Source organism: Sminthopsis crassicaudata, chromosome 3 (genome assembly GCF_048593235.1).
Source record: "Sminthopsis crassicaudata isolate SCR6 chromosome 3, ASM4859323v1, whole genome shotgun sequence".
Classification (NCBI taxonomy): domain Eukaryota; kingdom Metazoa; phylum Chordata; class Mammalia; order Dasyuromorphia; family Dasyuridae; genus Sminthopsis; species Sminthopsis crassicaudata.
In genome coordinates, this window is record NC_133619.1 from 98,860,736 (window position 1) to 98,879,188 (window position 18,453).

The 18,453-nt window shown below is 34.0% G+C and overlaps 1 protein-coding gene across 2 annotated transcripts in view; it reads right to left on the minus strand.

Moving 5' to 3' along the window:
- Positions 1 to 18,453, minus strand: part of DIAPH3 (diaphanous related formin 3) — a 424,016-nt gene that overhangs the window by 166,772 nt on the left and 238,791 nt on the right. For both annotated transcript variants that reach the window (XM_074299215.1, XM_074299214.1), the window contains 2 exons: positions 17,715 to 17,844; positions 1,755 to 1,880 (listed from right to left, as the gene is read on the minus strand). In XM_074299215.1, coding sequence (XP_074155316.1) covers positions 1,755 to 1,880; positions 17,715 to 17,844 — 256 coding nt within the window. The remainder of the gene's footprint in view (positions 1 to 1,754; positions 1,881 to 17,714; positions 17,845 to 18,453) is intronic.

Consider the following 18,453-nt stretch of genomic DNA (forward strand, 5'->3'; position numbering starts at 1 on the left):
GTCCATGAAATATAATTGTACTCAGAATGAAAAATTGTTTCCAACAAAGCATTATGTTTCCTGGTCTGATTGCATGCTGGTTGCTTTTTATGAGTTGCATGCCTTTCAAAATATAAACATCATTCAAAGCTTCCCACATCATATTAATACGAATGGATAGATCCAGACTTCATTATGCCAAGTAAGATTCACTAACCTTTACATCAAACTTCCTCTCGTTAGCAATTTATTACAGCTCCTCTTTTCCTGAAATTGGGGCTTTTAAATTAATACACTCACAAAGCATTACGAAAAGCCACATGCAAGTCTACTCTTTCTAAGTTGCTAACTGCCCACAGGGAGAAATAACAGGTGAATATGACTACTTCAGATGGCTGTAGTTAATGATTAAAATAATAGCTAAATGCTTTAGATGAATATTTAAATGTGACAATATAATTTAAATAAAAATCATTAATGATACTATGCTGTCATGTTTATAACAAATACCTTACCCTAATGCCAAATAAAGTGAAGGAAGCATGCAGAATGTGTAACTTATGAAACAATATAATAAATGCAATATAAAAATCTTTTTTGGAAATGTAATTGTGTGATTTTATCATAGTAAGGGAACCCTATTTCATATGGACCTAGAGCAGAAAAGAGTCTAAAGAAAACAATCATTTATTTTTAGAATACATTCTATAATATTGTGAGAAAGGCCAGTGAAGAAATTGAAATCAAAATCATTCACAATTGAAATGATTAACTACATTGTGATTTTATAATTCGTTGGAAATTATGAAGGATGGAAGACTAAGGAGAGAAATTATGCATTTCTTTTTAAGTGACTCGCTTTAAAAAAAAAAAAAAAAAAAGGTATATATCTGTTTATAAAAACTCAATTTCTAAAGAAGGTCTTCATAAAGAATTCGTAGAAGAAAAGTCCATGTAGAATTTTAGTATAATAAAGAAATACTCTATTGTACCATAAAAGGTAATATTATCTATCAGTCCATTTCATAACACCACTTACAATTTAGCTAATATTAGTTTAAAATTGGTTTAAAACATCATCTCACCATATTAATTACAAAGTTAGTGATGACAAACAAAAAACTTAAAAGGAACACTTACAACTCATAGAAAGAGTGTTAAGTTTTGTTGTTTATATATAATTTTGTTCAGCTGGTTTTTTAAAGTCCAACTTTAAAAGGACTGAAAATGATTGTCAAAGTAGGAATTTTGATGGAAATCACTGAAATCTGAAAATTGAAAAGGATTTATGAAGTATAATCTGAATTTTCTCAAAAATAAGAGATTTACAATATTTTGATCCTAACTCATATCATTAAGAGTGGACATATAAAGCCCCATGACTTTTTTTTTTCTTTCAAAAAAATTCCAACAGTAGAATAAACCTTACCATGTTTTTATATTCATAGTGAATAAATATGATTTGAATGTTATTTTAATTCATACCAGTACTCAAGGCCAAGACAGAAAGAAAAGACATGTTAAAGGGGGAAAAAATAAGAGTATTTCCCCAGCTATTCCAAGGATATCGTGAGATACTCATCAGTATTTTGCACTTTGATGATTAACATGTGGCTTTGAATGTTTGGTCAATTACTTTATAGTAATGAAAGGGGGAAAACTTACAAAGAATGCAAAAATTTGCATATAGGTCATGCAAATAAATTTGAAAATCTTAATAAATCTTTAAACTATTTGACTGATATGTTTTAAATTATGGAACTGTCAAAAGGATATGGACATCTTTGTTAGAAACTTGTCATGCTTGTCCTCAGGGGAAGGAAAGGAATCCAAATCCTTCTCAAGCTGCTGAAGTTGCCTCCCCATCTGTTTCAAATTCTTCTCCAGGTTTTCTACAGAGACTAAAATATGGTATAATTAAAGATCTCAACATCAGGGAAATTACATTAGCTAATAAATACAGTGTTCTAGAAGATACAGTATGTATAAAAACAGTTAATATGTATAAAAACAGTTAACAGTAAAATAAGTAGCTTTACATATGGTAAAAGAGGAAAAATTACAAAGCTGATTGAAGATTAATTATTTACTTCTAAGATCCATAAGAGTATATGTTCTATGTAATCATGAAATAATCCCATTTTAAAATGTTAGAAGAAATTTAGAAAATATTGACATGAAAAATGCCATTTTTCAAAAAAATTATTTTCCAAGTTAATCAAAGTAGGAAAAAAAAATGAAATCATTAGTAGAGTTGAAGGCCCACACTATTATTTCTGATCTCACTCAAATCTTTAATTTCTACTAAATCCTTCCTTGATAATTTACAAAAGTAGCAGTCTTCCCCATTGACAAAAAAATAAAAATAAAAAACAAGAACAAAACCTTTATAAAAATTGAATATCCATTGAATACCAGCATCTTTGTGGGTCCCAACCCAATATAGGGTCTTATAGCTGAATGTGGAGGATGGAAAAATTATAATTTATTATCAGTTAATGTTTGATCTCTGTATCTATTTTGTATAGCCAGGGTATACATAAAAATATCTCAGGTGAAAAAAAGTCTTAAGTGAAGCCTTCTCTTAACTGCTGCCTTATTTGTTGAGTTTTTTTCTTAACCACATCCATAGAAAAAGTTACCTGTCCTCTTTGCATCAATTCTTTCTTCTTTCTCTCACTTTTCAATATTTTGGTGCCTGACTTCTTACAGTATTACTCAAAGGAAGCTGCTTGCTCTAGTGCTTTATAATATGGTGACTATGTGACCAGCACTGTGCCAAGTGTTGGGAATACAAAGAATAACAAAAATATAGTTTCTATCTTTATTCTAATAAGATAACAAAGAAGCAAATTTACTATGTACAAAGAAAATATATAATAACAATAGAGGGAAGCTGACAGGTAATAGTAATGGTCTGTAAAAGTAGAATTTGTAAAATCCTACATAGTATATTTATACTATACAATATACTCTAAACCTATATATAATATATAGTATATTATTATACTATATCATTATATATTATATAATCACATCTTATGTAATATATATTATAAATTATATCATTATAGTATACTCTAATATCAAAATCCTACAAAGTATTTTATATAATATATTTACTATATGTGTATATATATATATATGTATATGTATATATATATATAAATATATATATATGAATGATAGATGCTATTAAGTATTGAGAGAAAGACACTATAAAAAAGCAACAAGTAAGGAAATAAGTTTTTGCAAAGAGTGGAAAGAAGTATAGATAGATGATGCATTAAATGGAAATGAGTAAAGCATAAGAAGACTGAAAAGATAGGAAAAGGCAAAGTTGTTATAGATTTTAAAAGCCAAAAAGAGATTTATATTTGATCTTGGAGGCAAGAATTAACCTCTTAAGAGTTTACTGAATAGAATCAATATTGCATTTTAACAAAATCAGTTTGTTCTGTAATAAATGAGCAACAAAATGATTTCTGAAAGTCCTGGAGAGACTTATACAAACTGATGCTGAATGAAATGAGCAGCAATACTATATCAATTCTGATAGACATGACCATCTTCAACAATGAGATGAACCAAATCAGTTCCAACAGAGCAGTAATGAACTGAACCAGTTATGTCTAGCGAAAGAACTCTGGGGGATGACTATGAATCACTACATAGAATTCCCAATACCCCTATTTTTATCAGCCTGCATTTTTGATTTCCTTCACAGGCTAATGGTACACTGTTTCAAAGTCTGATTCTTTTTGTATAGCAAAATAACTGTTTGGACATGTATACATATATTGTGTTAAATTTATACTTTAACATATGAAACATGTATTGGTCAACCTGCCATCTGGGGGAGGGGAATGAGGAAAAGGAGGGGAAAAATTGGAACAAAAGGCTTGGCAATTGTCAGTGTTGTAAAATTACCCATGCATATACCTTGTAAATAAAAAGCTATAATAATTAAATTAAATTAAAAAGTGGTATATTTGGACTGTGAATTAAACTAAAATCAAAGCACTAAAAATATTTAACAGGAAGATGAAAAACAATCCCATGAACAATATATTTTTAGTTTTTGTCTCATAATAAAGATTTTAAACATTAGGCATATAACATTAAAGAAAGTAATGATCTTTTTATTTAAGGCAACCATAAACATAAATTATATATGTCTTCCATTTATACCTTTAGGATTCAGTTGGTTTAGTGCTTTGTTTTGTTTTGTTTTAAGTCCATTAAAGTTTACAAATACTTGAATCAAACTGAATACAAGTACTAATTTCTTTGGTAAATATTCACTTAGACATGCTATTCATTATTATAAGAAAAGCTTATAATTCTACATTTATTCCTAAAATGCCAGCAACCAGACAAATCGATTTCCATATAAACTACTTAAATATGAAGGAAATACAGATATAATACTAAAACTAAACAAACCTAAGTTTTTTCTTAATGTCCTGTACTATTGTGTGTGTTTTTTAATCTGTAGGATAGTACGTAAAGGACTTATAAAACTATTCTTTTGTAAGTTGAACAAACAATGTGTAGGAACATTCTTATTTGATTCTGTATAATCTTAAAAAAAAAAAAATAGGAGTTGTTTAAGAATTTGACCAACTATGGCACTTGATATTACTGCGCATTTGTCTATAAAAAAAAGAATTTTAAAGGCCACAAGCATTTATTCAGTTTTTACTATATTCCAGCGATGAGGTTAATTTCTAGGATGCAAACAAAGGCAAAAACAAAGGCTCAAAATCTAATGGGTATGACAACAGGCAAATAACTAGATAAATATAAGATATATAGAATATATGAATGGTAATCTTAGAGGGAAAGACCTCTTGAAGAAAGTGGGACTTGAACTGAGAAAACATTCCAGATATTGATGAGTCCTGAATGATGTTTTAGACAAGGAGAAATTAAGAAGTGATCCCAGATAGGATAGGAATAAGAGACATGGATGAAAAATATCTGAAATATCAAAGAGAAAAACTTATGTTTGATCATGAATGTAAGAGAGATCTATTGAACATTATTAAAAATGACTTGGGTCAGACCTGAGCTTTAGAAAAATTGTTTTGATAGCCAACTGAAGAATAGATTGAAGAGAGAAATTTGAGGCAGAGAATCTAATTAGGTCACAGAGATAGAATATTTTCCCTATACTAACAACATTATTTCCCTTTTCATTCCTTTCTCTGAGTTGAAATATTATGTTATCATTAACTGTACTAATAATTTAAAAAATATTTCTCTCAATAATTATAGATGCCTTTCAATTTTAAGGGAAAACATTACAAAGAAAAACTGATTAAGCATACATAAACACAATTAGCTAAACAATAAAGATATATCTCAGCTCCTAGTTTTTGGTTATATATTATCTTGGAACTATCAACTCAAAGTTTCATTTAGATATAGCAAATGTTAGATTTACTCAAGTGTTCACTTTAAAAACAACAATACAAAAACAATAATCATAGCTAGCAATAATAACAGCTAATTGTATAACACTGTTAGGTTTGCAAAGCACTTTGCATATGTCAACTCATATGATCTTCACAACAGTTTTGCCATATTCATTCTTATTTTACAGAGGAGGAAATTGAAGCTGAGAGAGACGTTAACTGTTTTTGCCATAATTCAAACTCACTCGGGTGTTCTTGACTGTAGAAAATATTCTATTTTCTGTGTCATCTAACTTCATATATTTTACTATTTTCAATGCAGCTATAGTTTGAAAGTTTTGTTTTCTAAAGATTAAAAGTGATTTTAATGAAATGCTTACTTTATGGTTTGCTACCATCACAGAATTGGAGAATTTTTAAATTGCACAGACTCTTACTAGTAAATTAATATGGCCCTATACCTATATCCATAAGGTATCTCTATACCAGAACCAGCAAGAAGTCATCTAGTCCTCCCATTGCCTCCTCACTCCTCATCTCTAAGCAAGTACAAATTATCTTGTCATGATATGAGGGGAGAGAAACAATACACAAATGAGTCAAAGAAATATAAAGTATAAAATAACAATTCATTATCCACCAAAAAAAATTACTATTGATGCTTGAGAAATAAATAAACTGAAGGTAAAAAGTAACCCTAAAGAGAATATTTCTGGCCATCTATATCTGAGCAAGAAAATAAACACACCAAAATTCACTTTATATCAAATTAGCATAAGGAACAAAAGAAGAATTACAACAAGGAAAGAAAAAGCTTGACTAAAACTCAGATTTCTCTACATAAGAGAAAAGTAGAAGGGTCAGATGATTTCAGTGAGGAACCGAAGCTCCTTTAGAACAAAGACTATTTAATATTGTCTTTAAATACTCAAGCTCTATGACAGTCCCTATCACCATGTATGCTCTTAGTAGAAATTTGTTGAATTGAACCATAAGAGAAATTAAAATTTATTTCAAATATAAATAGATATTAAATGAGTACATACACATGTAAGATAAATTAATTCTATTTTTCCCAATCACATCACATCTATATAATAATCTAGAAAATTAAACACGCTATATGTTGAATTTATTCCATCCCATACAAGTTTTTAAATATTAATGTTATCTTAAAATTAATATTTTCATATTTTGCCTCTGTAATTATAAGTACTAATAACAAATACTTAAAACAGATCCAACTTGCTAATAAATTTTTAATTAGTATTTTCTGAAGGTGATAGTATGAGGAGGTTAACTGAGCCTTTGAAAAATACTACTGCTCATTATGGCATAGATTCATTTGAAAATTTCAAACTCTGTGCAATTTCCAGGTGGCAGCCACCTGGAAATTGAGTGTTCTAAGAGTGAATAAAAGAAATATTTGGGATTCAAAGAATTAGTTCTATTAGATTTATTGAGATGGTAGATAGCTGAAATTCAATGTTACTGGATATGAGTATTTTGGTGAGATAAAATTAGTTTGCCACTAAAGGAAAATGGGATGTAAAGAAGAGACAAATGAATTAGGATAAAAAGAAGTTCTTGAATGTGTGAACAATTTTGAAGACATATACATATATATATATTTCTATATCTATCTATCTATCTATCTATCTATCTATCTATCTATCTATCTATCTATCTATGTATCCACGTATTAAAGGAAATTTCCAAAAGCTAAAAAATTAGAAAGTAAAGAAAGCAGTATGAGGTCATTAGATAGCGGCAAAATAGGTCTGATGATTCAAACAAGATTCTAGAAGGCAATTTTATTAACAAGTGAGGCACAGAAATCTGACCCAGAGTAGCAACTATCAAGTGCTATTTAAAATATTAGTAGGCCCCTCATGAGGAACATTTATAGATGGGAGCAATATGCAAGGGTGTGATAAACTAGCACCCAAGCAGCATTTATTTAAAAACACATACATATTATTTACTTTAAATAAACTTGACCAATGAATCCAAGATACTAAACTGCATAGTGATACCTATCCACAAGCACTGCTACAATTACCTAGTTCTAAAAGTTCTAAAAAGTTCTAAAAGAAACAAAGTAATTGAGCCCTACTTTCAAATTTTCAAAAGCAATCATCAATAGGTTAAAGTAAGAAGAGGAAATGTGAACAAAGGAAGAACAAAACAGTCTTTTAAAAGAATTAAAATCAAATTTTGTCTCATTTGTTTGCTCTTCATATTATATTGTGAACTTTTAAGAGGTGGTACCCAAATTATTCAGATTTTCTATGTCCTGAAACATGAATTGAGAAGGGTCAGATAACAGAAAATGTAATTAATCAAAGGACACCTTAACAAATAAACAGGAATTATTCTTTTGTAATGAAAGAATAGTTAAAGATTGTTTTCACCCTCAAAAAGAGGTTCACAATAAGAAAAGAAAAATTAAGAGCCAATGACATAAAAAAATGACCCTTGGTAAATTGCTGGGCTATTGCAATGGCCTAAAGCTAGATCGGTTTTGAATTGAACCTATCTCAGAAAGGCACAAGAAGAAAACAGAAAGCATTCACCAGTCAATGCCAATTTAAGTGCTCAAGGCTGTGAAAATATGATAGTCATGATCTAACTCCAACAAAATGCTGGAAATATCTGTGAGTAGGATGAAGTATTGTGCAACAGAATAGAACTTTGTTATAGAATTCTAATTCAGTAATATCATTAATTTTGTTCTATATCTAAAAATGAGATATTCCAATTCCATAGTGGATTACAGTTTAATAAAACAAACAAACAATCAAACAAATATCAAACTTCCCACAGCGGAAAGAGGAAGATGATTATTCCTATATCTCTATTATTTTTTAAAATGAAAAAAAAAAAAAGATAAAAAAAGCTAGAAGGTGTTCAAAACAAAGCAATGATAAAGCAGATCTTTAAAAATTGTCATAATGGTAAGCTCATGAAATGAAAATTGCTCCTGCTGATTTCTAGGAGTATCTAATGACCAGGATATTATTTTCAAATATAGGGGTACTTTCTAGTTTATGATAGCTTGCCAAAGAAATTTCAAATTGGGAAATTTTCAATGGTGATATATAACGTAAGAGCAGACTAAATACTCATAAGCAATTCCACCATCAGATCAAAAATATTTCACTCACATCTTCAAAAATATCAATTCTTTCATTAATTGGAAAATATTATAATAAAAATTATCAAAAATCTGCTCTAAGGGGAAAAGGGGTTTCTAAGCTAGCATAACTATGTTACAAACACACAGTAAAGAACTAACTTCCTGTAAAACACAGTTATCTGCTAAACTTCCATAAACACACACTTTAGAGTTATATGCCAAAACAGACTGAATAAGAAAATCTGTAAAATTATTCTAGGGAAAATAACATGCCCAAAAGTAGAAGATATTAATAACTGTAGAAAATGACTGAAGAATTAAAAATAAATATTACATAAAGGATTGGAGAGGTGATGGTGGATATATAAGCTGAAACATGTTAATGTCAAGGTGTATGGAAGATGATGATGCCATAAAAAAAAGAAAGCATAAGTTAATTTTACATTAGCAATTGTCTTCTTTGTCTACAGTTAAATAGATTTAATTTTAAAATTTTCACCATCTTGGTCAATATTCTAGACAGAATAAAAAAGAAAAAGACTAGAGAAAGCATACATATGTGGAAGAATGGACTAAATAATAGATTTTGTTGGAATTACTTGTTTTGGAAAAAAATTCACTAATGATTTCATGTTCTGCTATAATAAAATTAAAATCACAACCAAAAAAAAAATACCTCAAATAGTACAGTAAATATGTAAAGTAGATATTAAATTAAAAGTTAAATCTTGATTTTAAAAGCACGAACAGAAAAGAAAAAAGCAAAATGTAATGAAAATGAAAGGATAAAAATAATAATTTTTTAAAAGGATGGTGATGGTGTATATGCTCCATTTTTATCCAGATAATGTCAAGAGATAAAGAGGAAAGCATTTGACTTATTGAGTAGCTCTGTAAACAGGGTCAGTTTTCAGTGGACACAGACAAAAGCTATACTGGACAAGCAGATAGAGGTGTGCTGCAATCTATTCCCTTTGATGAGAATATGAATCCAATATATTTAAGTACATTTTAGGGGGTAGGATGCCATATATTTCCTCAGTATAGAAAATTTATTCTCCAAACACAGATCTCTCATCATGAACTTAAAATATTTACTTATAAACACTAAGAATGAAGTGGCCTGGCCAACATTAGCAGCTACTATGTGCTACAGGACAAGATTTCAACTTATATTAACAGCAATATACTATTCATTCTATTATATTATATCTACATTGAAATATGCATGCAATAAAAATTTTTCTAAACAAAACCAATAACTTCTATTGTTTCATTTTAATTTTCTTATCCTCACATTGAAGCATTGTGACGACGCATCAGGAAAAAAAAAATTCATTATTTTGATTTAATTATTGTCAAAAAGACTGAAAGTCTATTGCTGAAAGCGATATTGAGGACCTTATATAACAGAAGTCCTTGAATTGAATGTTTTTAAAATAATAAACCCTTTTTAAAGAAACTGCTTTTAGTTTTTAACTCAAGAAATTTTCATTTAAGAAATCAATTGGCTCATTTTTCTTTCTGAACATTTTATCTTCAGATATCAAGAAAGCATGGCTAGTTTCCCATTTTTCTTTCACAAAATATTTCCACAAAGGACACATTCAAGTTTTGGTTGACTATGTATTATTTTGTGCCAAATAATAAACTCAAATACTAGATACTGTAATTCCTTAGGACAAGTACTTTTATTCTGGCTTTTTGTTTCATTTGCAGCAATACAATGCTGATCTGATACATTTAAATAGTATAGGATTCCTAAACCTATAGTTTGTTTGAAAACAGTATATTTAGATCTATTTTTAGGTGATATTAGAACTAATCCAGTTGTCATCTTCATGAAAGTGTATTCAAATGTGATCTGCATATAGAACAGGTGTTGTCATTGTATATTCCTCCATTAGAAAGGCTATCAATGAATAACAAAGCCAATGAATAACAAATAGAAGGAATATACAGAATGTATAGAAGGAATATATACATTCCTAGATGTGAAACCACTCTAGATAACAAAATATCTTGGCAACTTTGATAGACAACTTACATATTTATTTTCTATCCCATTTTAGAGATGTATACTTTCCTTTTTTTTTTTTTTTTTTCCCTCTTTTAATCTCCTATTCTCAGCTCTGGCATTTGACTAAGTCCCATAGGTAAAAAACAAACTGATGGGGATTGAAAGATTCCTTTTTAATTGCCCAACCCATGGCTGACCTTGATTCACAAATCCTGGTCAAAGGCACCCTTTGAATATCCGGACTCAGCCCCCACCATCAGCTCAGCTTCCCCCAGCCCTCACCTGATCTGAGCTAACTAAAAAGCCCACCGAGAACTTAGGGGTACCGCCCATCATCTTCTAGATATAAAAAGGGCCAAGCCGGAGCCCTCTTCACAGGAGCCCTCCCAGCCAACACATGGTATTCTTCCAGTCATGTAAGAGTTCCTGCCTGCCCAGCAGCCACCTCGGGCCCTGGCGTCTTTGTAACTGAACTTTACTTCCAAATTCCTATAATAAACCTTTTATTTATCAATCTAGGTTTTTGGGCCTTTAAATTCATTTTACAGGGGACACTGTGCCTCATGGGATTGTCTATGCGCCGAGAAATAGGGTTCCCCCTTTCCTTTCCCTCATTAGTTGGTACCCCTCCCGGGGACCCTGAAAATTGTTACCCCCAAAACTAACCTTAACCTTTTCAGGTCTCTCAGAACCAATTTTTGTCCTCAGCAGTATTGAGCAGTTTCTGGGAAGAATATCTGTATTCCTACCCTCATCTCACTCTATCTCTAAAACATAGGGCACCCAAACCAGGTTTGGGGTGCGAGCAAAGTCTCCCTTGGAGACTAAGTCTCTCTTAAGTCTCACTCTGTCTCTAGAGACCGCTTCTAGAGCCAAGGCATTTCTAATCCCTTTATCTCACCAGAAAAGCCTGCCCACAGGCTGCAACTCCGACACATGGGAGAGTATCTCTTCACCCCTCCCCCCAACATGTGGCCGTTTTATTCTGAGGACCCCATCCCTCTCGGGGGTCCCAGGCCAGAAGTCTCCTTGATCTCATCTGAGGAAGATATCTGTGTTTGAGCCCCTCTCGCACTCCACCATAGTGGAGTCACAAGGAGACGGTCATGGATCAGGCGAATTTGGAGATGTGTTTCTACCCAACTGCATGAGCCTTCACCTTCGCCACCCAAGAAGCACTGGGTAAGATAACATCTCTCCCTTCCCCCATCCTCTCTCTTTTTCCAACCTCTCCCATGTGTCTTAACCTGCCATTTAAATGCTCCTATCCTGTCCCCTTCTTGGGGTACAATGGGGAGATTTGGGGACTCTTTTCAAGATCTCTAGAAACACCCTCCCATAGCTTTTACCTGGCTCTTAAAGGAGCCAAGACTTCCAGCACTCTCAGAGAAATAACTTGTCCCATACATTTTAAAATAGGACTCAGTTTCCTGCATTAGACCATGCTCTCTAGGCTGGATTTTAAAACTGCCCATTTTCTTTCTAAGCCTCAGGGCATACTTACCTGCTCTCTTAAGCCTAGAAACTAGCTGCTCAAGCCTTTCTCTGTCTCAGTAACCTTGAAGGTGGGAACTCCTGACTTTTCTCTTGATCCAGGACTTTTAGCTCCTAGTACACTATCTTATTTCTCTGGATTGGCATCCTATGCCCCTTATACCCCCTCATATAGGGACAATTAAAAGATGCCCTTTCTAAGTTCTGGTCCTGGCCATACTAGAGCTTCAGAAAGGACATCTTTGTAATTTGGGCTGGGGAACAAAATTCTGAATGCAGGCAAGAGTGAAAATAGTTTCTTTTATCTTTCTCTCATCCTGACTGCAGCAGGAGGAGAATTAAGAGATTGAAACTATTAAAAAAAAAAAAAAAAACACTCTTTAACTACTTTTAATTTGGCATCTCGCTAGAATCTTTCTCTGTTCTGGTGTGCAACACTTCTTTTTTTTACTGCCTCAGTTTCCTTAAACTGTCTCTTTCTTGACTGAACTCTGGCTTCAGTCCAGGAAGTCAGGGATATAGAATAAGAATAGACTCTCCCTCAAGCTGCCTTTTAGAGAAAGGCTACATTAACACCTGAATTCTATGTAGAGTTCCAATCTCTCTCTACGGGCCCAATCCCCAACTTGCTTCAGGAGACACTTATCTCCAATTAGGGTCTTTTGTCTTCCACTCAGCCACTATTCTCTGCGTTAAGTACCTCAGTCCTAGGTAAAGGCTAGCTGCCTTCCCCCCTCCCTCTGCCTCTTCTAACAGAGTAGGGAGGGGTCACTTGGGCTTTCTCTTCCACAGAGAAGGTTCTGAGTGAGATAGGCCAGCTTTCAAATTAATTGATCTGTTTTTTAAGACTCATTATAACTGGGGACTTGCACAAAACTGACTACTGTTCTGTATGAGAAAAACTTTTAACTATTGTTGTATAAACCTTTTTAACTATTGCTGCATAAAACTTTTCGACTATTGCTGTTTCAGGAAATTTACTAGTCTGTTATGTATAATCTGATAATTTCTGTAAACAGCTGGGGGGGGGGGGAGGAAACTGAGATTTCAGCTGGTCAGGAAATTGGGAAAAACTGAGGTCTTATTCAGTTCAGGCCAAATTGTTAACTATTTTACTCTTTGCTTAAAATTTGCTAGACTATGATTGGCTAGCTAATGTTTTAACTTTGAAATCCCTTATTCAGTCTTTGGGATTATTCTTTAAAAACAACCAAAATCAGACACCTGTCCTAGGACTGGCAGTAGCTCTGATCTGTTCCTCCACCCCTATTACCCCATTTCCTTAATTATTATTTCAGCATTTTGACATCAGAACGCTAATGGGTTGGGGCAGCCTTTCTCTTGGTCTAACTGAATAATTTACTCAGAAATCTGTCCTCCGTAGAGAGAGAGAGAGAGAGAGAGAGAGAGAGAGAGAGAGAGAGAGAGAGAGAGAGAGAGAGAGAATGAAGCTCTCAAACTTCATTTTTTGTCTCTGACTTGGGGTGCCCTGTCAGGGCAGCATGACCGCCTTGAGCACTGCTACACAGCAGAGGCTGAATTAAATGCACAAATGACCACAGACCTAAAGACTGTCCATCTCTGGCAGAGAAGTCTCCCAACTGCAGAGATCAAACAGGGAGGCATGTGTCTCTCTGAATAAGGAGTGCTGTTCTATGCTAATAATTCTGGGGTTATCAGGGAGAAACTGGTCCTTGCCACAAGTCCTTGCATTTTCTAGTTTTAGTCTGGTTTATTTGTTTATAATTGTCCTGTTTCAGTTTCCCTAATTATCCTGACTCAGTCCTGCCTCAGTTTCCCTGCCTCTTAGTTCTACAAAACCTCCCCCTGCCTCTTTATCAGAATACTTGATAAGATCTTATGTTTCAGAATAGCAGAATGCCTCTTCCAACCCAAGCTATGGGAATGCCTTATCAAGATGCTGTCTCCACAGACTATGTCATCTCTCTAGAGACCTACTCCAATATTGCTCTTGCCTCTTTTTCAGTCTTCCAGTTCGTGAGGTAACACCCCCCCACACACACACACTATATCAGCGAGGTGAGACAGCTCAATTTCCCGGGACTTGATTGATGCTGTCCGGAGCTCTATGCTCAAGCCAAGCATTGCTCACTGAGATGTCATGGCACAGCTCTGGCGAAATAAGTCTTTTTGTTGTATTTCTCTCTTTCTTAGGGACGCCTAAAGAGAATGAAAGCTATAGAATTGGTCTGGTTACTGCCTCTCAATAAACTCCACTGAACTAATCTCTCTCCACCCACCTTAACAGGGCTTCCCTGCTGTTAGGAAGCTAGCCCCTTTGAATCGAAAAGGTTGTAAAAAGAGCAATATTCAAACTTAGCCTGGGTTTCTGTGAATGCCATCCATATTTTGGTAGGATTTATTTCTAAATGTTTAACTGCTAACTTCTTGAATTCTCTTATGTGGAATTAGACATTCTGTATATGATTGTATTAGCATTGGGTATTTTAAAGCAAACTGATTTATATCTACTTGGATATGAACTCATTGGGAAAAATTCCTTATTGTTATCAATATAAGGTTATGATAAATATTTGGTTAAAATTTATGTTCTTGCATTTTTTTCCTCATGTAACTGGTTTTAAGATCAGAGCAATAGTCAATAGAAATTGTTAATGCAATTCAATTATGTCATATCTTACTATTTCTAGCCTGATTATATGTAATCATTGTATCTTAAATGCTTGGGCAAATAAACATTTAGTCTGGTCATCTGTCTCCTACTGGAAAACTGACAACTAATAGAGATCTATAAGACCAAAACTGATTTCTAACACCTGTTGGTTTCCTTTTATCTCGCTAACCTGAGACTCTCAGTTCTCTTCTCAGGGCAACTCCTGCCTCCAGACACTCAGAAAAAAGCAGAGATGCCCTTTTAATGCAAATCTCTGCTAGAAGACCCCAGTCTCTGCCCTGAATTCGAGCAGCAGGAACTACCTTCTCACCACCACAGAACATCACAAGAGTTGAACTAGCCCCCCAGTGTCCTGCTCCCTGGTAGGAATTTGAGGTCTGGCCCTGTTTCCCTTTTATCTCAGGACAGCCCGAACACCTTAGGGGCCAGGTAAGCTGGGTAGGCTATGCTGATACTGTGCACCCTGACTCCTTTCACCCCTCCCCCAGAAAGAGTGGGGAAACTAGGAAGGAAAAGATTCAGGATCTTTGCTTATTGAATAATTAACTCTCTTCAAGAAAAACAGCAGTTTTTTCCAACATTTCCAAAAGCTTAAACCACATTCTTATCTTGATCTGCAGCTCTGACAACTGGGGATACATACCATCCCTAAACCCTGCCTTACAAAAGAGCAGTGGTTCATTAAATCTCCACACCCTTTAATCCCAACCCCAGGAGAAATTAGCTTTCCTGGAAATTAAGGGTGATAGAGCTAGGGTACAAATGATCTTTTTCTCTCAGCATTTTCTCCTATTTCTATTTGATAATTAGATGGGCCATCAGACAAGCAGCCCACAGAAGGGACCTGATGCATTTCTTGCTAAAGGCCCCATTCTCCTGAATGTTACCATCTCCACCCTGGTTGACACCTCACTTTTAATCTGTTCCCAAGATCTGTTTTCTCTAGGCTTCACACTTTGGATTCTCAGCTGGCCTTTCAGTCTGGAGAACATTTACTGGGGACAACAGACCGGGACACCTCCTAGATGCCCTGCCATTCCCCACACCTCATGCCTCACCTCCTGGCATGGAACCCCAAATCTCTATGGCCCTTGTCAGCTCAAAGCAGTTAAAGAGGAGATCGACGCCCCTTTTCCCACATGCATCTGGAGGCGATGGTTTGAGGGGAGAACAAGACGAGGGGACCCCTCTACACTGAAGATCTTTGGAGAAAATCTTCAACCTTGCCTTAAATGAAGGACACTGTCCCATATTTTCTTTCTTTCTTTCTTTCTTTTTTTTTTTGAATTTAAGTCTCAACTGTTTAAGGGGAGAACTGATGGGGATTGAAAGATTCCTTTCTAATTGCTCAATCCATGACTGACCTTGATTCACAAATCCTGGTCAAAGGCACCCTTTGAATATCCGGCTCAGATTCCCTCAGCCCTCACCTGATCTGAGCTAACTGAAAAGCCCGCCGAGAACTTAGGGATACCGCCCATCATCTTCTAGATATAAAAAGGGCCAAGCCGGAGCCCTCTTCACAGGAGCCCTCCCAGCTAACACATGGTATTCTTCCAGTCATGTAAGGGTTCCTGCCCGCCCAGCAGCCACCTCTGGCCCTGGCGTCTTTGTAACTGAACTTTACTTCCAAATTCCTACAATAAACCTTTTATTTATCAATCTAGGTTTTTGGGCCTTTAAATTCATTTTACAGGGGACACTGTGCCTCATGGGATTATCTATGCACCGAGAAATGGGGTTCCCCCTTTCCTTTCCCTCATTAAAATTTGTATGCATTTGTTAGCTTTATAACATATAACATATGGTAGATTATATAGATTTGAATTCCTATTATGGCTCTAATTCAAGTCAGGTCAGTATTTAGGTACTAAAATGCTGGTTATTTGTGATATGTTCTATACTATCATTCTATACTAGCACCTTCAAATAGAGCCAATCCTTCACCCTGATATGAAAAGAACCCCCAATCTTAGAAACCTGTACTAATGAGTTAAGGTCTGTCACGGCTAACCTTGGAAACACTGAGATATGCAGCTAGTAACTGACTGTTTTTCTTTCATTTAGAACTAGCCTAGCTAACTTCAGACATCCATCTTTATGCTGACCAAAGTATGGTAAGTTCTTAAACCATAGCAACTCTTTAGTAAAATGAATTAAGTTGTAAAGGGCTGTAATTTGCATCAATAAATGGAGTACTTGCAGTGAATACTCAGATATATTTAAAGTACAGTGGTATAATCAAAATCACTTTCATACTTGATTAATTTAACCACTGACAAGTTTTATTACAAGTTCTGAGAAAGAAAGAGAATACAACCTGGGGAAAGGAAGGGTACTATAAGCTTAAATATTAAATCTCTCTAAAGCCTAATAACCTCATTTGACTTTTGAAATCAAAATGGAAAAAGTGGTTAGGCAGTTGTCATGCTATTATATATAGGGAAGACTAAAGTAATCAGGAAGTAGAAAGAGATCTGAGCAAAGGATCTATAGAAATCTACAACAAAGGTAGATCAAAAATTTTTTAAAAAGACAAAAAAACCAAGGCAACAAGCAGCAAAGAGTTTAGGATGGGACAGACTAAAAAAGTTACTAATCAATGACAAGTGAAGTTCTTAGAAGAGCGAACATTTAAAAGTACATATAGGTCATTTAACACTTAAGTGTTTCTGAAACAGATTATCTGAACTACAGAAAATAGCTGTCTGGGAACAGGGCATACCTGACTTCAAGAAGACCTAAGTTCAAATCTAGATTCAAACACTTAACACTTACTAGCTGTGTGACTCTGGGTAAGTCACTTAACCCCAATTGCCTCAGTCCCCCCCCAAAAATAATAGCTGTTAGTTCCCATTTAACTTGAGCCAAGATGTTCAGTCAAAAAATATGAACTTTTTAAAATAAATTCTTAAGACCGTTTTACCCATTATCTTTCATTACCATTTAATAGTTCTTAATGATCAACCTCACTCAAGATCAAAGTTTTAATGAAAAAATACATACCTTTGCTAGCTTTGTCTATGTGTTCCAAATCATCAACAAAACTCAGTATATCTGGATATTTTTCCTCACATACTTCAGCTAGAAAATGGAGCAATGTTGTTTTCTGATCTGTTGACTTTGTGTCTTTTAGCTAAATAAAAAGAAAAGAAAAATTGCATTGAAACTTAAAACTACTTTTATATGATACCTAATTATAAATACTTATAAATAACAAACTGCTTATTTTAGACCAAAAAAAAAAATTAGAAAAAAAATTTTGTAGTAAATCAATGGTTAGTAGATATCCTATGGTCAAACTCCTCTGTGGACACAAAGCTAGAATTGGGAGGATCCAAAAGGTATTAAACAGAGTTAAAAGAGATTTTGAAAATAATATAAAGATACTAAATTAAGGAAGCTGGTGGCATACAGGATAGGGTGCTAAAATTGGGATCAGGAGGTAGCAGATGACAAGATGATTGTTACTATAGTAAGAAGGAGAGTCAGAAAAACTTTGATTCAAATCTAGCCTCAAACACTTACTAGCTGTATGGGAAAAGTATTTACTCTCTATTTGCCTCAGTTTCATCACCTATAAGAAAGGACTAATAATAACACCTATTTAGCAAGATTAATATGAGGATCAAATACGATAATATTTATTATAAAAGCACTCTAAGCACAGTGCCTGTGATGAGGACTAGAATTGGGGTACCCAAATGAAATTAGGATTTAATTGAGGTCTAGTGGCATTTTCAGA